Source organism: Danio aesculapii, chromosome 15 (assembly GCF_903798145.1).
Source record: "Danio aesculapii chromosome 15, fDanAes4.1, whole genome shotgun sequence".
NCBI lineage: Eukaryota > Metazoa > Chordata > Actinopteri > Cypriniformes > Danionidae > Danio > Danio aesculapii.
In genome coordinates this window covers 6,661,376-6,682,818 of record NC_079449.1, presented here as the reverse complement: position 1 = coordinate 6,682,818, position 21,443 = coordinate 6,661,376, and the positions used below count along the sequence as shown (strand labels likewise).

The window sequence follows — 21,443 nt, the reverse complement described above, 5'->3', positions numbered from 1 at the left end:
TCTGAAAAAGGCGGAGCTACAAATGCCTATGTGTCAGCATAGTGGCAGAAAAAAAAGAGTCTTATGCTAATGAGGGAGAGATGGTCACTAGTGGGCGGGGCTTTCCCACTCTGATGACATGTACAATGGGAAATTGTCAATCAAAGTGTTTCTCCAGACTGTTTTTATCAAGTGTGATTATAAAAAAATTAATAATTAATTTTTACTATTAGAATCTGATAATATTCACAGACTGTTTAAACCTCTTATAAAAGTGATTTTTGCATTATAGATCCCCTTTAAAATGTGAAATATTTATATATACAACAGATAACCATTTTATGGTGTGGTGTCAATATTAAATGTTAACCATAAGAAGTATCTACAATAGCAACAGAGATTTATATTAATTTTAGGTTAAAAAAAGTTTATTAGTTAGTATATTAGCTCCATTAAAAAGAAATCCAAGTAAAATGGATTTTGATTTTGAGTTAATGACTAAAATTATTTAATGCTTTCAAAAAGTACTTTCAGGAAACGTTTTATGAGTGAAACTGTATTTAAGTATCTGATGTTTACAGCTAAAATCAGAATTATTCCTGAATTATTAACCCCTCCGTATATTTTTCCCCCAATTTCTGTTTAACGTAAAGAAGTTTTTTTTAACAACACATTTCTGAACACAATAGTTTTAATAACTAAATTCTAACAACTGATTTCTTTTACCTTAGTCATGATGACAGCACATAAAATTTTGCTAGATATTTTTCAAGATACTAGTATTCAGCTTAAAGTAACATTTAAAGGCTTAATTAGGTTAATTAGGAAAGTCATTATATAACAGTGGTTCGTTCTGTAGACAATCGAAAAAATTATGCTTAAGGAGGTTAATAATATTGACCTTAAAATAGTTTTTTAAAAATTTAGAACTGCTTTTATTCTAGTCGAAATAAAACCAATAAGACATTCTCCAGAAGAAAAAATATTATAGGATATACTGTAAATAATTCCTTGCACTGTTAAACACAATTTGGGAAATATTTGAAAAATAAAAAACAAACATAGGACGGGTAATAATTCTGACTTTAACTGTACCTTGAGGAAGAGCAGCGGGTGGATACGGGCTCTCTGATAGCTGATATGGGGACAGACTCGACATGGCATGATGTGAAAAACCACCAGAGATCAGGTGATTAAATGCCACCAGCTGATTGGCTCCCGCTTGTTTCCTCCAACGAGCTCGTCTGTTACTAAACCACACCTGAAAACGTGAGCAAAAGAGTTGAGTCAAACCATTTTAATCTTTTTACAGATTAAAAGTAACATTATTGAGATCAAAATCTGTCCCCAAGTGTAGATCTGATGAGAAAATTTATTTTTTAAATAGTTTTTTCCCACAAACTAAACCTGAAGTAATCCCTGATCCTACAAGGCTAAATAGGGAACATTTCTTTACGCTTTACTTTAAAAACCGTCTACAAAGGGAAATATTTCATGTAATTTGTGAGTTGTGGTAATGGTGAAGAGAGAGGGCAGACAGCTGCAGTTTAGCTTACCATTGCCATCGCATCTGCCAATAGTAATAAATTTATCTGTGCAAATCACTTTATCTTTCATACCATGAAGTTTTGGGGGAATTTATTCAGTCAGCATTTTGGAAAATTATTGCAGCAATTTTTGTTTTCGCTTTGTGAAAAGTGATAGTTTTAGACATGCAATCAATCAATCAATCAATCAATCAACCAATCAATAAAAAATGAATTAACCTATACATTAAAATAACTATAAGATAACAGCGCATGTTTTTGTTGGACTGTTCAGTGTTGATGTACTCAGCTCCTACATCTTTTTAATCCTTTTTTCTACTTTTACCTATTAGAATTAGTTTACATGCTGATGCAGATATATTTAAAATTAACTAAATGAGCAAGCACTGTAAAAAAGCGATTAGTTGACTTTACGTAAAAAAAGTGAATAAACCCAACCCATTGCTTTTAACGTGCATAGTTGACTACTTTAAAAAGTGCAGAAATACATTGCTTTTAAATCGATTCGTTGACTTTACTTGAAAAGTGAGGGAAACTGTTGCTTTTAAAGTGATTAGTTGGCTTTACTTTAAAAAGTGAGTAAACCTGGTGCTTTTAGAGTAATTAATTAACTGTATTTTAAAACAGTGAGTAAATTCATTACTTTTAAAGCGATTAGCTGACTATACCTTAAATAGTTGAGTGAACTTGTTGCTTTTAAAGCGATTAGTTGACTTTACCTTAAAAAGATGAGTGAACTTGTAACTTTTAAAGTGATTAGTTGACTTTACCTTAAATAGTTGAGTGAACTTGTAGCTTTTAAAGCGATTAGTTGACTTTACCTTAAAAAGATGAGTGAACTTGTAACTTTTAAAGCGATTAGTTGACTTTACCTTAAATAGTTGAGTGAACTTGTAGCTTTTAAAGCGATTAGTTGACTTTACCTTAAAAAAATTTGTGAACGTGTTGCTTTTAAAGCGATTAGTTGACTTTACCTTAAAAAGATAAGTGAACTTGTAACTTTTAAAGTGATTAGTTGACTTTACCTTAAATAGTTGAGTGAACTTGTAGCTTTTAAAGCGATTAGTTGACTTTACCTTAAAAAGATTTGTGAACGTGTTGCTTTTAAAGCGATTAGTTGACTTTACCTTAAAAAGTTGAGTGAACTTGTTGCTTTTAAAGCGATTAGTTGACTATACCTTAAAAAGTTGCGTGAACTTGTTGCTTTTAAAGCAATTAATTGACTTTACCTTAAAAAGTTTAGTGAACTTGTTGCTTTTAAAGCGATTAGGTGACTTTACCTTAAAAAGATTAGTGAACTTGTTGCTTTTAAAGCGATTAGGTGACTTTACCTTAAAAAGATTAGTGAACTTGTTGCTTTTAAAGCGATTAGTTGACTTTACCTTAAAAAGTTGAGTGAACTTGTTGCTTTTAAATCAATTAGTTGACCTTATCTTATAAAGGCGAGTGAACTTGTTGCTTTTGAATCGATTAGTTGACTTTACCTTAAAAAGTTGAGTGAACTTGTTGCTTTTGAATCGATTAGTTGACCTTATCTTAAAAAGGCGAGTGAACTTGTTGCTTTTGAATCGATTAGTTGACTTTACCTTAAAAAGTTGAGTGAACTTGTTGCTTTTAAATCAATTAGTTGACCTTATCTTAAAAAGGCGAGTGAACTTGTTGCTTTTGAATCGATTAGTTGACTTTACCTTAAAAAGTTGAGTGAACTTGTTGCTTTTAAATCAATTAGTTGACCTTATCTTAAAAAGGCAGGTGAACTTGTTGCTTTTGAATCGATTAGTTGACTTTACCTTAAAAAGTTGAGTGAACTTGTTGCTTTTGAATCGATTAGTTGACCTTATCTTAAAAAGGCGAGTGAACTTGTTGCTTTTAAAATGATTAGTTGGCTTTACTTTAAAAAGGTGAGTAAACTCATTGCTTTTAGTGTGATTTGTTGACTTTACTTAAAGTGAGTAAACCTGTTACTCTTAAAGTGATTAGTTTACTTTAAAACAGTAAGTGAACTTGTTGCTTATATAGTGATTAGTTGACTTTACTTAAAGTGAGTAAAGCTGTTGCTTTTAGAGTGATTAGTTGACTTTAAAATAATGAGTAAACTTGTTGCTTTAAAAGCAATTAGTTAACTTAAAGTGAGTAAACCCGTTGCTTTTAGAATGATCAGTTGACTTTACTTTAACAAGTGAGTAAGACCTGTTGTTTTTGAACAAATATTTGCCTTTACTTGAAAAACTGTTTGACCCATTAAACCCATTGCTTTTAAAATGATTGGTTGACTTCGTTTTAAAAAGTGCATGAACCAGTTGCTTTAAAAGTGATTAGTTGACTTTAAAAAGTGAATAAAAACATTGTTTTTGAAGAAATTAGTTGACTTAACATAAAAAGTAAATTCCTTAATTTTTTAAACGATTAGTTGACTTGACTTTAAAAATGAAGTAAAACCATTGCTTTTAGAGCGATTAATTGAAGTCACATAAAAATGTAAGTAAACCTGCTAGCTTTATATCAAGTAACTGAACTATGTGCATTATTAAAAAAATAAGGTAAGTCAACTTAACAGTTAAAAGTTAAAACGTTTACTCACCTTTTTAGGTAAAGTCAACTTGTCGCTTTGAAAATAAACATTACTCACTTTTCTTAAGTAAAATACCTACTCATTTTTACAGTGACATGTGGTGCTGCTTGGACCAGAAATGTCATGACTGGTTTTCTCTATCCATACATGTGCTCTTAACTTTTTTTTTTTTAACTGTAACCCAATAACTGTCTGCGTTTTTTTTATTTTAAGACATATATGGGTGCAGATGTACCTGTACTCGTGCCTCTGTGAGTTTAGCTCTCTGTGCGAGCTCTTCTCTGGTGTAAATATCAGGGTAATGTGTGCGCTCAAAAGCTCTTTCCAGCTCCTCCAGCTGATCGGCTGTAAATGTGGTTCGACTGCGCCGCTGTTTCCTTTTCAGTGGCAAATCAGGCTCAGATTCCACTTCAGAGCCTTCGTCTGATGGACTCGCTGAAACACACAAATAAAAGTGTTAGCTATTCACCTTTTTAAATAAACTCTTTTCTGATACAGGACTTTTGATTCACTTGCCTATGAGAGAAATGACTAGGAATAACAAACAGCTACAAACAGTCAAACTACTTGCTCTATAAACAAGTGTTTGTGACTGTTCATAAAAAATAATATACAAATCATATAATAAGAAACATCGATCAGCATAACATGCAGTTTATTTAAGGCTAAAAGTCAATGGAAGTGAATGAAACTGGAAATCGAGAGCTAAATATTGGCTACGCCTGCTTTTATATTAAAAATAAGGTCAATATTAATATATAATTATTAAGGACTCTTGAAAATTCAGTTTCTCTGGATTTATTAGATAGGGTTTGAGCAAAATGTTGATATTTGTTTAATTTTATAAATCTTTACTAACATTTCTTCACATTTCCAAATGCACTTATTATTTAGAGCATCTTTGCTATATAAAATTGTTCAGAATAAAAAAAGTTTTCTTTTGTTGTGATTAAACATCTGGATTATTGTTCCTCTGGAAACTAAAACATTGGTATTGTTTTCTCTTTAAAAGAAATTAAGCATGTTTATAAACATTGCACATTTGTTATTTTATTCATTTATTCATTTTCTTTTCGGCTTAGTCCAATTATTAATCGGGGGTAGCCACTGTGGAATGAACCGCCAACTTATCCAGCGTATGTTTTACGCAGTGGACGCCCTTCCGGCTGCAACCCAGTACTGGGAAACACTCAATTCCCCTGTAGGGCATCACGGTGGCGGAGTGGGTAGCACGTTCGCCTCACATCAAGAAGGTTGCTGGTTCAAGCCTCGGCTAAGCCACTGCTGCGTAAAACATATGCTAGATAAGTTGGCGGTTCATTTTGCTGTGGTGACCCCTGAATAATAAAGGGATTAAGCCGAAAAGAAAATGAATGAATAAATGAATTCACCTATACCGCATCTACACAGCCGAGGCTCAAATCAGCAATCTTCTTGCGATGAGGCGATCTTGCTACCCACTGCGCCACCGTGACGCCCTTGTTATTTTATGCCAAAGCATTTTTTTTATTATTATTATTTTGTAGAGGTTTTTCACCTTTAATTGGAAAGGACAGTGGAGGACAGTATGAGGAAAGTCAGACAAGAAAGTATTGGGAGCAGAGAGAGGGGAAGGGTTTGCAAAGGACCTCCGGCCAGGAATTGAGTCGCCATGAGCATCACGGTGCTATATGTTGGCGCACTTAACCCCTAAGCTATTGGCGTCAACATGCCAAAACATTTTAAAGAAAAAAATAGAAACTTCATCAGTAGTTTACCAAGAAAAACTAAAGTATTTAATGTTTCCACTGCGGCGACGCGGTGGCTCAGTAGGTAGTGCTGTCCCCTCACAACAAGAAGGTCGCAGGTTTGAGCCTCGGCTGGGTCAGTTGGCATTTCTGTATGGAGTTTGCATGTTCTCTCCGCGTACGTGTGGGTTTCCACCGGGTGCTCCAGTTTCCCCCAAAGTCCAAAGACATGCGGTACAGGTGAATGGGGTATGCTAAAATTGTCTGTAGTGTATGAGTGTGAATGGGTGTTTTCCAGTGATGGGTTGCAGCTGGATGGGCATCCGCTGCGTAAAACATATGCTGGATAAGTTGGTGGTTCATTCCGCTGTGGCGACCCCAGATTAATTAAGGGAGTAAACCGAAAATAAAATGAATGTTTCCGCAGCTTTTTCTGATTATCAATATAGCATTTCTGAAAGAAGGCAAGAATAAGACGATGTGCTAATTTTAACATCAAGGGTCCTGTGAAGTGCTTTGAAATGCGCATTTTATTCGATGTTTGACGTAATCTCAACTAAAATTTGTCATAGTGTAGCCCCTCCCCTCTAAAAAAAGGGCCAATAGCATTTAGTTTTACTCACAGCTCTCCCAGTGAGAGTGGTTAAGCTCAAGCACATCAAATGTGAAGTCATCTTGGAAGGGGCGGGGCATGTCAGACACTAGAGAGATTTTGATTGGTCACTATTTGATGAGAAACTGAAGGTATGTGGTAATATGAATAAAACCATGGCATGGATCCATTTAGGCGGCAGTGACAAACTGCAAGCTTTACATGTTTATATTAGTTTTAAATCATCTAAACGTGAAGTTTGTCACTTTTTGATGCGCACTAGATTATAGATATCCTAAAAACAAACAATACTGATACTAACATCTAAAACATTTTATTTTAATATCATGGGACCTTTAAATAGGGAGAAAAAATGTTACTATGTTACAATAATGTTCAATGTTCATTCATTTATTCATTTTCTTTTCGGCTTGGTCCCTTTATTAATCAGGGTTCACCACAGCGGAATGAACCGCCAACTTATCCAGCATATGTTTTTACACAGCGAATGTCCTTGCAGCTCTTATTCACGCACATACACTACGGACAATTTAGCTTACCCAATTTACTATAGCGCATGTCTTTGGACCATGGGGGAAACCGGAGCACCCGGAGGAAACCCACACCAACAGAAATGCCAACTAACCCAGCCGAGGCTCGACCAGCGACCTTCTTGCTGTGAGGCAACAGCGCTACCCACTGCGCCACTCTATATTCAATGTTATTTATTTACACAAACAAATTGTAGTATCACAGTATTTATTCATCTCTGTTAATGTTAGTAAATGCAAATTAAATTGTTTATTGTTAGTGCATGTTAAATCACGTGAACTGTGGTTATTAATAAAGCTGTATTATAAAAGTGTTGTTCATTATTAGTTTAATACACTAACTATATGCACAATATTATAAAGAGTAACCAGAAAAGAGAAAAATGTATGAAAGAAAGACATTAGTTGATCAATAAATCAAAACCGGATTATTTTGTTTTGTTTCATACAGAAATCAGCCATTGTACATATGAGGACTCGATGAGAACTATGGGAAAATTCCAACAATTTCACAGGGATTTGGCTGCGGGAACTGTGTGGAAAACTGTTCATCAGGCTGGAGTTACTCACAAAAACACATGCTGAATGGAGAATCTGGTAACTGCACTGCAAATAAAACAGATTTATATGTATTTTATTTTTATTCTGCACATTTTGATTTATTTGGTTGTCTCTGTGTGTGTGTTTTCTGGTTCTTTCAGTCTTTGTTGCAGTGATTTGCACGCTCCATCTGTGGAATCGGTCAGGACGGCCAGGGCTCAGCGGAGGCCGTCACCTGCCCCGGAGGAGCTGTCAGGGGCAGAAAGAAGGCCAGAGGTGGGTGTGTGTGTGTGTGTGCGTGTGAGTGTGCGTGTGCGTGTGTGTGTTTGTGTGTGTGTGTGTGTGTGTGTGTGGGAAAAGAGAGAGTCGAAGTACATCAAGTGCTCAATCTCTTCAAAACCCACTGAGGACACAAATACACAAAACAAGCTCATTGGGAAAATGTGCCCAAGGCTACATTTTTGTAAACCGAATACTATGTGATTGTGGGTATATATGGCTGCATTTTGTTTGTAAAATAAATGCTACGGGAGGTACTTAACTCCGTATGAATGGCTTTTCTGTTAAACTGCACAATAAATATTTGAAAAATTATTAAAATTTCATGAGATGCCTAAAGATTTTGTCTTCAGCTGTATGTAACATATTATATACACTACCTGACAAAAGTTTGTCATCGATCCCCATTGTAAGAGCAACAAATAATAACTTGACATCAAGTTGATCATTTGGAAAAGTGATAGAAGGTAGATTATTCAGATGAATCATCTGTTCTGCATCCCAATCATCACAAATATTGCAGAAGACCTACTGGAACCCGCATGGACCCAAGATTCTGACAGAAATCAGTCAAGTTTGGTGAAGGAAAAATCATGGTTTGGGGTTACATTTAGTGTGGGGGGCTTGCGAGAGATCTGGAGAGTGGATGGCAACATCAACAGCCTGAGGTATCAAGATATTCCTCAGCAGGATAGCGCTTCTCATACTTCAGCCTCCACATCAAAGTTCCTGAAAGCAAAGAAGGTCAAGGAGCTCCCGGATTGGCCAGCCCAGTCACCAGATTTGAAAATTATTGAGCATGTTTGGGGTAAGATGTAGGAGGTGGCATTGAAGATGAATCCAAAGAATCTTGATGAACTCTGGGAGTCCTGCAAGAACGCTTTCTTTGCCATTCCAGATGACTTTATTAATAAGTGATTTGAGTCATTACAGAGATGTATGGATGCAGTCCTCCAAGCTCATGGGAGTCATACACTATATTCATTCTTTTTCCACTGCAGCATGACTTTATATTCTATACTGTATATTATTTCTGTTAAGTGACAAGATTTTAATCTAAGCAAAGTCAGACCTTTTTAAGGTCCTGATTAAATCATTAAAAATCAAGGCATAGTTATATTTTGTTTTGGTAAAATTAGCATAATCTAGAGGACTTTGCCTTTCATATAAACCACTTCTGATACCAAATGATCAACTAGAAGTCAAGTTAATATTTGTTGTTCCTAAAACTTGGATGGGTAACAAGACTTTTGTCAGGTAGTGTATAGATATATTTTGTTTACATTTAGGTGAACTTATAATCTTGAAAGTAGATGTTATAAACAAAATAATATGATTGTATATTTAAAATTGCAGTATTGAGATCAACCTGCTTTGGTTCTCACACACACAAAGTCAGTGTGATGCCAAATTGGAAAAAATCAGAAATGTGATTTGACACCAGAAAGGTAGATTATCAATGAACAGTGACTTAAATTTAATCAGAGCTTTACACAAATTTAATACTTGACTTCTGAAGACCTGAAATATAGTGGAAACGTTATTTTTACTATATTTTTTGTCAGTTTTGGAGTAGGAATTATAGAAAACAAAGAAAATTCAAGATTGAAGCAACTCAAGTCTGAGTAAATACACTGTGAAAAATAAAATCTGTAACATTTACGAAAAACGACAGCTGTATTTAAAAATATAGTAGGAACGTAAAAGAAATGTAAAAAAATTATGGCAAATTACCATATTTTACCATATTTTGTACACATGCCCAAATTTAACCAACAAAGCAGCACAATGAGTAAGAAACAGATGTCTTTGGAAAGTTTCATGTCTGGGAAAAGGCCCAGTGATGGACCCTCGAACTTCTAGACATTGACCGGTCCGCGATGATAAAAATGTTGGAGACCACTGATCTACACAACTTTACTTCGCAAACAAAAAAACCAACCATAAGCATGTGTGAGTGAGAAATTCTGAACCAATCTCATCACAAAATACTTTTCCCCCAAACAAAGAACAATCATACTAATATATGGAAGGTACTCAGGGTCATTCCCATAACCGCTAAACATGATAACACACATAAAATTGAAGTATGCAATAAACATTATTTATCAACATTAGATGCAATATACAGTGGGCACGGAAATTATTCATACCCCCTTAAATTTTTATGTCTTTGTTATATTGCAGCCATTTTCTATAATCATTTAAGTTCATTTTTTCTTCATTAATGAACACACAGCACCCCATTTTGACAGAAAAACACAGAATTATTTTGAAGCTAAAATAACAAGGAGTGGCTCCATGAGTTGGCCCAGCCAGAGCCCTGATCTAAACCCAATTGAGCATCTTTGGAGAGACCTAAAAATGACCAAAATCCACCAAAGTTTACCATCCAACCTTTAATGCGCATAACTCAAGAGAAAAACCTTTAAGGAACCATAGTAATGTCACCAAAAAAGCATAAAAAGTGCAGAGAATTCTGGGAAAAATCTATATATGGTTATCAACCATATATATTAAAAAACGTATTGTTAAACAGGTTACAGATTTTTACCATAGCGTTTTTACCATTGAAATCACTGACACTTTTATCAGTGTAGTGCCAGGTTTGGCATGTGATCATCTGATATAGCGAATTACAATGCTTGCGTTCTTATATTTTGCTGACAAAACGAGAAGCAAAGCAAGTGAATAAACAGAGCGAAGGAGCAAACAGTAAACACAGGACGGATTTAAGCAGAACATACACCACAGGCTTCTAAACACACCGAAGCAGAACCCAAACCTCATGGAGATCTTCTGTAAATACACAGTGTTCGCATATGTGGGTGTGTTTTCAGGTTTTTGGCATGTACAGTTAGCATGTAGTGTGCATGAGTATGCGTTTTAGGGTCTTGCTTAGATATTTTAGCTCTCTGCTATGTAAACGGTGCGGTCACTAAAAGCATCTCCACCACTTCTCTTCATTTCTGAGCCCTCGGCGCCTAAATTCAATATTCAGAGCTAACATATATCAGCCCTATAGCACATTAACCTTATGTTTTTGTTACTATAAGAAGCTTCGTTATCATTTCATCATTCCTTTTCTTAGTGGTGTTGTATTTTTTAGCTTAAACATATTTAAATAAAGACACATTAAGTTGAGATGCTGAATGATTTAAGAGAATATAAAAAATGTATTCAGATGGAGTAAATTTATGGTCAAAAGTCGATTTTTCTGACCACTATTGACTGATTTCTGCTTGTTTTAAGCACAGACTCGCTTTATTATTATACATTTTTCACAAAAAATAAGATTTTATATTTTTATTTGACAATATTTTGCCACAGCCATATCACCCTGCAGCCCAGATTACTCACTGAAGCTAAACAGGGCTTAGCCTGGTTAGTACTTGCATGGCAGACCACATGGGAAAACTAGGTTGCTGTTGGAAGTGGTGTTAGTGAGGCCAGCACGGGGCACTCAACCTGTGGTCTTTGTGAGTCTTAATGTCCCAGTAAAGTGAAGGGGACACTCTACTGTCAGTGAGCGTTGTCTTTCGGATGAGACGATAAACCGAGGTCCTGACTCTCTGTGGTTATAAAAATCCCATGGCACTTCTCGTAAAAGAGTAGGAGTGAAACCCTCGGTGTCCTGGCTAAATTCCCTCCCGGCCCTTAACTATCATGCCCTCCCAATCATTCACTTCCGCTTGGCTGTATCATTATCTCTCCACTCCACCAATAGCTGGTGTGTGGTGAGCGCACTGGCGCCGTTGTCCTGTGACTGCCGTCGTATCATCCAAGTGGATGCTGCACACTGGTGGTGGTGTGGAGAGACCCCCCTCATGATTGTGAAGCGCTTAGGGTGTATGGCCATACATGATAAATGCAGTATATAAATACACACATTACATTACATTACAATATTTATTATTTACTGTATTTGGTAAAAGTATTTTTGGGATCAAGTATTTAGTATTTTATATCAAGTATTTGGTATTTTATATCAAGTATTTAGTATTTTATATCAAGTATTTGGTATTTTATATCAAGTATTTGGTATTTTATATCAAGTATTTAGTATTTTATATCAAGTATTTGGTATTTTATATCAAGTATTTGGTATTTTATATCAAGTATTTAGTATTTTATATCAAGTATTTGGTATTTTATATCAAGTATTTGGTATTTTATATCAAGTATTTAGTATTTTATATCAAGTATTTAGTATTTTATATCAAGTATTTAGTATTTTTTTGCATGTTAATATTTGCAAAACAATATTTATGGACACTTGAAATATGGTGGACATATTATGGACTGATTTTTATGATATTTTAAATGGTATTTTTTGTAATTTAGGAGCTTTAAAGATGCAGTTGTTTTACAGTTGATTGAAAATACTGTATACAAAATACACATAGATATACCCAGGAATTTTTTAATCATAAAAACAGCATCAAAGATAAAGTGTAAATCATTTTAAACAAAATAAATACATTAATATTATCATATATTTTAATAATATTTTATATTTTCATACAATGAATATATATATTTTCATCATCAACTGAAACAAAAAAAATGTCAGATATTGTAAAAAGGCTAAATATATTATATTACAAATGTTTTTTGTCCAGTTGTATTATTATAACTTTAATAACGATTGTACAAATTATCAAATTACCATAGTCACGTTCAAAATAACACAAAACATGCAACATTTTGTAAATAGCCATATTTTTTCTCCAAAAAATAAATAAATAAACAAAATACATAAATTATATGTGCATTAATCATTATTTTGAGTAAACTAAATCAACAGTTTCATAATGCAATAGTTTTTACATTTTATCAATAAGCAGATGCTTACTATTAGTAGAAACATGTTTATAAGTAGAAATAAATAAACTTACTGTATTCTATTTATATTTTGTCAGTTATAACTTAATTTATATTTTATTATTATATTATATTATATTATATTATATTATATTATATTATATTATATTATATTATATTATATTATATTATATTATTCATTTATAATTTATTATTTATTATTTAATATATAATTTATTATATTATATATTCCATACATATATGGAATCAAAAATATTTTATTTTTTAGGTAAAAATTATTTAATTATTTATTTATTTTAAAAATAATAAAAAATCATTTGTATTTTGAGTGCCTTAAAATCTTTGTTCTTCCTTACAACAAGCCATGTTTTCATTGTTATATAAACTTACATTTATATACATTTAAACCCCAATTTTTGTGCTTGGGTGTGTTTTGAGCATATTTAGCATTAAACCAATCAGAGTCTCATCTACCATTCCCTTTAAGACTCAGTTGTGTCATGGCAGACTTTGCAAGTGGAAAAACTGAGCTTGACTAACGAGAAAACAGAGCATCTGCAGCATGAGGATAAAGAACAAGCCTCCTCCATTTGGCCTCTCTACTTTCTCTTGCTTTCTCTCTGTTTTATTGTATTCATATATGCTTGTAATTTATTATCATTATTAAACTTCATAAACACACTCACTACAAAATGATCACAATGTAAAATTACGAATATAGAATTATTTAAATCTTCTAATGAAATTATATTAATATTGCAATGTATATAGCAGAAAACACATTGCAATGTAATTTTTTTCTAATATAGTGCAGCCGTAGTGTGTGTGTATGTGTGTGTCTGTTTGGACTCTCTCTTGGGGGCAGGTAATGAAGAGAGCTAATTGAGCCAATGACATGCCCCTCGCCATTCAAAAAAGACGCAAACAAAAGAGCGCTTGGGAACAAATGCGGCGGAGAGCGAGGCGGGTCCTTTCAGCGCGAGGCCGTCTGAGTGACTGGCCGACTACATTAAGCAGTACATAGAGAAGTAACAGATGCCCGCGAACAGAAAGGGATGAGTGACAGCTCGTGGGCCCATCTGCCCCCCAGCGTTTAGCAATAGAGAGAAACAGAGGGACGACTTGACTTGCTAAAGAGCAACTGTGACCCTCGCAGCTGCCCTCAAACAAGCACACAGTTCAGATCTGCGCCAAATCTGCTCCGAGTCTGTTTAGCCTTTTTTTTCTATTTCACTCTCCAGTCATTTTTGATGTTTTTTTGGCTGTGTGACTTTTGTAAAAGAAGCTAGTGTGTGAAACGGCGTGCTATATGCTATTATTAACATTTCAAAGTGTATTATGATGTGCATGCTACAGCCTCAATGACAGCAACAAGTTTTGTTTTTCCTATATTAAAGGCACAATATGGAAACAAATTTTCATTCAATTATCCAACTAACCACTTGAACCATGTTATATATATTCCTTATGTACTTACGTTATACTAAATGTTTTGAAATATGTTCAAATCCAGAGAAATAAGCAACTTTATCTACTTTTTATTACTTTAAAAGTATCTTTAACCAACACTGGGCTTGCTGAAAGTGAACTTCGGCCAACACTACATTGACATCATATTACTCTCACACACTAATGAAGTTGCGGATATGTCGAGCATAAGGGTGCTTTCACATATAGACGTCTGTTTGGGAACCTGGCGTGTTAGCTCAGTTTGTTTGGGTATATGTGAAACCAGCAAGTGCACTGTGATCCATGCCAAAACAATCGGTCTGAGATCGCCTGTATGAGGTGGTCTCGGCTCGATTGAAATTAACTCTAGATCGGTTCGATCATAGTGAGAAAGCAATACAATCCAACAAACTAACAAACCAGGCCATATCACAGTGTATTATAAATATGTAGTAGGCAAATGGCTATAAGAAGAGAGAATGATGAATAAAGATATGATTCCTAGAGGTTAAAGTGTGTTTTATATTGAATACAAAAGTGAAATCAGGCAGCCTAACTGAATATATATTTAAAAAAAAAAAATATATATATATATATATATATATATATATATATATACAGTTGAATTCAGAATTATTAGCCCCCTGTTTATTTTTCCCCCCAATTTCTGTTTAACGGATAAGATGTTTTCAACACATTTCTAAACATAATAGTTTTAATAACTCATCTCTAATAACTGATTTATTTTATCTTTGCCATGATGACAGTAAATAATATTTGACTAGATATTTTTCAAGACACTTCTATACAGCTTAAAGTGACATTTAAAGGCTTAACTAGGTTAATTAGGCTAACTAGGCAGGTTAGGGTAATTAGGCAAGTTATTGTATAATGGTAGTTTGTTCTGTAGACTATCAAAAAAATAATTGCTTAAAGGGGCTAATAATTTTGACCTTAAAATGGTTGATAAAAAAAAATTTAAAACTGTTTTTATTCTAGCCAAAATAAAACAAATAAGACTTTCTCCAGAAGAAAAAATATTATCAGACATACTGTGAAAATTTCCTGAATCTGTTAAACATCATTTGAGAAATATTTAAAAAAGAAAAAGATTTCAAAGAGGGGCTAATAATTCTGACAACAACTGTGTGTGTGTATATATACTTCTGCTATTGAATCCATATACATTTTACAACCCTTTCCAATTTTAACGATCTAGGCGCAAAATTTAAAGCGCATGGCGCAAAAGCATTAAGGGTGTGTCCAAAGAATACATTCTGCGCCACAGCATGGTCTAACAGGGTTGTGCTTATTCTCTTAATGAGTTCTGGGTGTGTTTAGAGAATAAACCAATCAGAGTCTCATCTCCCATTTCCTTTAAGAATCAGTTCTGTCACGCCATAGCGCATTTGCGATTTACATGGCGGACATTGTAAGTAGAAAAACTGAATGTTTCACTAGTGAGAAAACAGTTAAACAGACCATCTACAGCGCGAGGATAAAGAATGAGCCTCCTCCATTCAGCATCTTTACTTTCTCTTTTTCTCGTGGATAAGGAAATGGTGTTGTGCGCCCGCTGAAGACATCCATTAGTATATTTATTTAATTTAGTTTGTTAAGCGCAAAGATTTGTTTCAAAACTATTTCTAAATTCAGGTCTAATTTACAGCAAACGAATAAATGAACAATAATAACAAAGTGTGGTCAAAAAACACAAACACACATCCTATGCCCCATATGGTCCAAAAGCTGACAGGTGGACAAAGCTTGTTTTTAATAAAACAAATATAAATATGCATACAATAAATACTACTACTGCTAGTAATAATAATAATAACATTGTACAAAAGCAAGTTGTCATGAATAAATTGAAAAAAGCCCCCCGAGAGTGAAGAAGGCATGGAGGCAGTGGTTATTATATTTATGTGGAAAAAAATTTGTAATGTTTGAATTCTTTAATTCTTTTCATTTGTAAAGATATTTGCGTATTGCTGTACATCATGCGTGTATTAATCAGTGCATACATTTATAGCACACAAATAACACGCTCTGTGCTGAGTTTTAGACTTTCAGCTGGTCAATTGCACAGTCTATTTTAGTTTCTCAAAATAGCAACGCGCCAGCAAATGCGCCTCAGCACACCTCTTTTCTAGACCAGCACACCCATTAGTGCACAAAGTAATGCAAATGGATTTGCGATTTAAACATTGTGGCACAAAACATGAAAATTACCGTTGCGCTGGTTTGAAAATAGCAACACATCGTGCCAAACATGTCTTGCGCCTTAATGCGCGGGGTGTATGATGGCCCTATGTATGAGAAATTCTTATCTCTGGTTTATATTTGGTGACTATGCCTGTGGGTGTCAGCATTCAGCACCTTTTTGCTTATAATGTATCATTTTTCATCATCGTAATTTAAAATAACCACAGCTGAGTGGAATCCTGGAAAATAAACCACTCTGACCAATGTGAGGAGAGTTTACTCGCACATGACTTGTTTTAACTATTTTTGGTTCATTAGAAAGCCGTGTAAAAGTGAACCGCACCAAGAAGAAAAATAAATATTAATAATTACTATTTTAATCCCTGTTTCGGAACAAAACAATCGATCTACAGGTGTGAAAGCACCCTTGATCAACCTTACCAAACCCAAACTTTTGAATAGTAAAGTCTCTGTATACTTTAAATTAAATAAAAAAAAAGAACTGAAATTACATAATTTCCATACTCGCCTTTTGAGTTAGTTTTTGCAGTTGGATACACCTCATCAAAGCAAACTTTTTGGGGGAGTCAGAAACACATTTGAGCTGCACTGTTAAGAATTTCCTGTAGGATCTACAGTAACTTACTGGCAGCAGTTCGCTAGTAGCTTACTGCAAATGAATTACAGCAAAAATACTGCATTTACATTAACAGCTTTTATCTTGCTGTAATGTGTTTAGAGCATTATATCTTGTGTATATATATTTACTGTAAAATATACGGTCATTTTCACAATCCGACTTTAAAATACAACAGTACTACAGTAAAATGCAGTTCGTATTACAGTTAAATACTATGTAATTTGCAAAAATCGTTAACAGTGTACTATTGGTCCTTGACAATTACGAGATCGGTAGGTGTGTCCTGAAACTCCGCCCTCTTTGACATGCTTCATATCCACACTGTTCAGAGTCAAATATGAGCAAAACATCCAGCACAACAACACTGAGTTAGAAACATGAATACTGAGGGTCGAGTAGCAAAGCTGGTACAGATGTATCCACACCAGACAAGAACCACGTCGCACCACATCTTAAACATCTAAACCCTTCTTTATTTTTATACATTTATTTATTGAGTTTTTGTATTTTAAAGCAGTACATCACCCCTCCCCTACCACAACCATGACTAAACACTTCTATACAACTGATAGTTCTATACATTGCTCCATTCGGTGTCTGTCTACAGCAAATATAAAGCAATGGGGTGTGCCATGGTGGTGCTTCTCACTGGAGAAGACTGTTTGCTACATAGAATATCGTCACTCAGCCTTATCGAAGTTGTTTTTGCCCTCAAACAAAGAACAAAAAAGATCTTTGTTTGAAGAATACTGGGACCTGAAGTGTATGACAGACTTAAATAAAAATAATGATATTACACACTATCACTCTATCAGGTCTAGTGCATTTTATGCTCAAGGGAATAGTAGATTTAAACTAGAAGTGGTCATCTACCACTCTAAACACACACCAGGCTGACCTTTGATCAGTGGAGGTCAAACGCCACTGACCTCAGACGGCCCTCCTGAACCATTGAAAACACATATTCACACAAGTATCTTTCATTTCTTTGATTTTACCATTGCCAGAAACAAAAGTAAAATCGAACGAAAAAAAAACTGCACTTTGTGATTGCACAAATCTCTCATTTTCTACAAAGGGAATAAGACATTTAACAGTAAATTATATTCTATTGTGAGCTCCAGTGTTGTTAATTATTGCTATATAGTTCTGTTGAAATATTTTAATTCTTGCAATAGAATATCGTTGGAAAACCTACAGTAACATTGATGCAAAAAAGCATGATTTGAAAAAAATCATTATTATTTAGAATATTTAGTAAAGCATATTTATAGAAAAAGATTTTTTGAATATATTTTATTTAAAAATATAATATCTATAAATATATTTGACAACGTTGAATGAACTGTTTTTTTTATTTTACTATTTTAAATTGTCAGTTCATATTTTTTTGTCATAACATTTAAATGGTGTTATTTATCTTGAAACTGGTGTGCGTGTATATGTGTGTATATGTGTGTGTGTGTGTGTATAAATATATATATATATATATATATATATATATATATATATATATATATATATATATATATATATATACTAGGGTTGCACAATATCGGCATCAATATCGCAGTGTGCACATTCGCAAGTCTCATCGCAGGATATACAATATTGAGTCTGAACTATATATACCAGGAGCTACAGAATTGTATTTAATCACTGAATTTATAGGTAATTTATACGATTTATGCAAAAAGTAGTCTAAGGCCCAATCCCAATTCTATTATTGTACCCCTACTCCTTGGCCCTTGAAACAGTGTGAAGGGGAAGGGCTTCAAAAAGAAATGGGACAGCACGACAACACCTGCATCCGTCATCATATGTATCGCGATCTCTCGCTTCATATGAGATCAGACGATCGCGACTGCTGTAGTTATTCCAGTTGCGTTATTTTTTGGTATTTATCTTCAGGAAATCACTGTAGGCAATGATATCATGTTATCATGAGGATATAATGTGGCAATGAGATTGTAACTTTACTGTGTATTTACACTGTGGCCATATTCATCAATGTAAACACACAAAAACAACATTAACATTATAGCAGACACTGGAAAAAAGGTGATTTGCAGCCACTAGACTTTTCAGAAAGGGTATTCAAGTGTCATCGAGTGATAGAATGTTGTGAAACTGCTATTCACCTTATTCTCCGCGTACGAGTGGGCGCAGCCATTTGGATCATTTTGGCACGAGACTTCCGGTCTCATTCACTTCCATTCATTTTTAGAAGTTAAAAACAGCTCGTTTTGCTGCTTGATGTTGCAAACTGATATTTTCTTATTTTATTATTCTATTTTGTCTGTACTGTCATGCAAATACTTGTTTGTAGAGTAAGTAGTTCAACCATTTTCTGCCGTTTATTATTCATAGTCATTTCTCCCATAGGCAGCTGAATCGGAAGTTCTAAAACAATCGCAAAAACGAGCGCACTTCAGCATTGAAGAATAAGGTCAATACAGGAGTTATTATTAGGCATTAAAGATAGAGAAATTTTGTAGTTTTTATGTTTGCGTTTTTTAAAAGCATGACGGTCAAACACGAACGCGGTTATGAATATATTAAAACATGTGCTTGTTCATTGTAAAAATTCATAATAACGACAAGAAATGCTAATTTGTGCATCCCCTGACTTCCATGTGCAGCCATGCTGCTGTTGTAGATTCTGGGAAATTTTTGTACCCCTTGGTTTCGAGTGTGGTCCTGAAAAATCTTTGTTTCAAGGGCTATCTAGCCCTACCCCTTAGACCTACGCTGTCAAGATAAAGAGAATTGGGACACCCCTACCCCTTCACGTGAATGCGCAAAACAAGGGGTAGGCGTAAGGGGAAGGACTAAGGGGTAGAATTGCAATTGGGCTTAAATATCTAAATATTTCAAAGCGAAAACATTATTTTTTTACTTACTCCACTGGCAGACAATTTTACTTTTTATAAGGAAAAACTCTTAATTTTGACTTATTTCTTCTGAAGTTGAAAATAAATCAATATTTTACTTGATCTAAGAATTTGTTGAGATTTGGACTAGAGATGAGACCAAGCAAAGTAAAAAAGCTATTTTTTGCAATGTGATTATTCAATTTCTGTGCCGGAATACTGTTAAACTCCCCAGAAATAGTGTTCAAATGGTGCTATTCAAACTATCTTGTGAACCGGTATTCATATCGCAATATTTATTGCGGAAAAATAAAATATCACAATAACAGATTTTTCCAATATCGTGCAGACCTAATATTTACAGTCAACTTTTAGAGTCAAAACATTTAATCAAAGTTGTCCTAAAGTTATTGAACAACACCCATTCTTGTCTTAAAAATGTTTTTGATCACTTCAAATATTGACTACTGTATATATGTGAAAATTGCTTCCAGATCCACATATTGAAAAAAGTGGACAGGCACTAACGTAAGTTCAGTTTTCGACTCTCCAACAACAGCAGTCATCCTGAACTTGTTTTTGTGCCATTTGTGTGTCATTTTGCCTTCAGGGCCTGAACACAAGCAGACACAGATTCCTAAGTCTGCTGACCCTGACACTGCACACTGGACACAATGGAGACAGTTTTGTTTGGGGGGTTTCCCCTCATTGTCCATCCCACTGTCCCTGTCTCACTGCACTTTATCTCTCTCTTTATCAGTACATGAAGCAATGCATGATTTAATGATTCTTAGAATATCAAAATGCACCATTATTTCAACCCAAGATCAAAGTAGCCACCTGTAGAGCTAAAGAGTCCAGGCTACAGCTTCATCCTGTGCTGAAATGCATATATTTTTTGTTTTGGATTTTTTTTAATGTTTTTTCAATTCTGTCCAAATGACTGAGCAACCATTTAAAATCTGTGTTGTACAATTGGGAACACCTTAGCAACCGCCCTGCAACTGCCTGGAAACCACTTAGAATAATTAATTAACTTAAAGGGCAACTATGGTAAAAAATCTACTTTTCAAGCTGTTTGGACAGACATATGTGCATGTATGGTGTATAGACTGTCATATTGGGGTGATATAAGCACACCCAGTGCTTTTTTTTTCAATTTAACAACATAAAAAATGGTGGACCAATTGGAGCGGTTTTCAAACCGACCGCATCTTTACGTAGGAGAGCGGTCCCCCCGTCCACCAATATTGATTGACAGGCGCGTCATCATATCCTCAGTTTGTTGATTCACGTCCGCCATTTTCAGCGTGAGTCGAAGCGATATCACTAAAGGAACACCCTTGCTCTATTTTCAGATGCAAGGCTCATTGGACTCAACACAAGAGCAATATTCTCCACATTATCGCTCTAATCGGAATTATTGGTTGTATCTTTAGGTAGGTTTGCAAACATGTGTACTTCTCATTGAGTCTACCTTATACTTCAGCCGTTTGCATTTCTCGCGATCCCAGAAGCTCCCTGTGATCTTAACTAGCATGCGTTTTAGAATTCTAAACATAGGTTTCTATCAGGGTACACTCAAGTTGACAGCTGGGCGCCGCGGACCGCTGCAGAAACCTATGTTTAGAATTCAAAAATGCG

At 34.6% G+C, this 21,443-nt stretch overlaps 1 protein-coding gene across 1 annotated transcript in view; it reads right to left on the bottom strand.

Moving 5' to 3' along the window:
* The window catches only part of pax3b (paired box 3b), a 50,399-nt gene that overhangs the window by 14,795 nt on the left and 14,161 nt on the right, over positions 1-21,443 (bottom strand). The window contains exons 5-6 of the mRNA XM_056473953.1: positions 4,334-4,533; positions 1,075-1,240 (exon numbers count right to left, since the gene is read on the bottom strand). Of these exons, the coding sequence (XP_056329928.1) occupies positions 1,075-1,240; positions 4,334-4,533 (366 nt within the window). The remainder of the gene's footprint in view (positions 1-1,074; positions 1,241-4,333; positions 4,534-21,443) is intronic.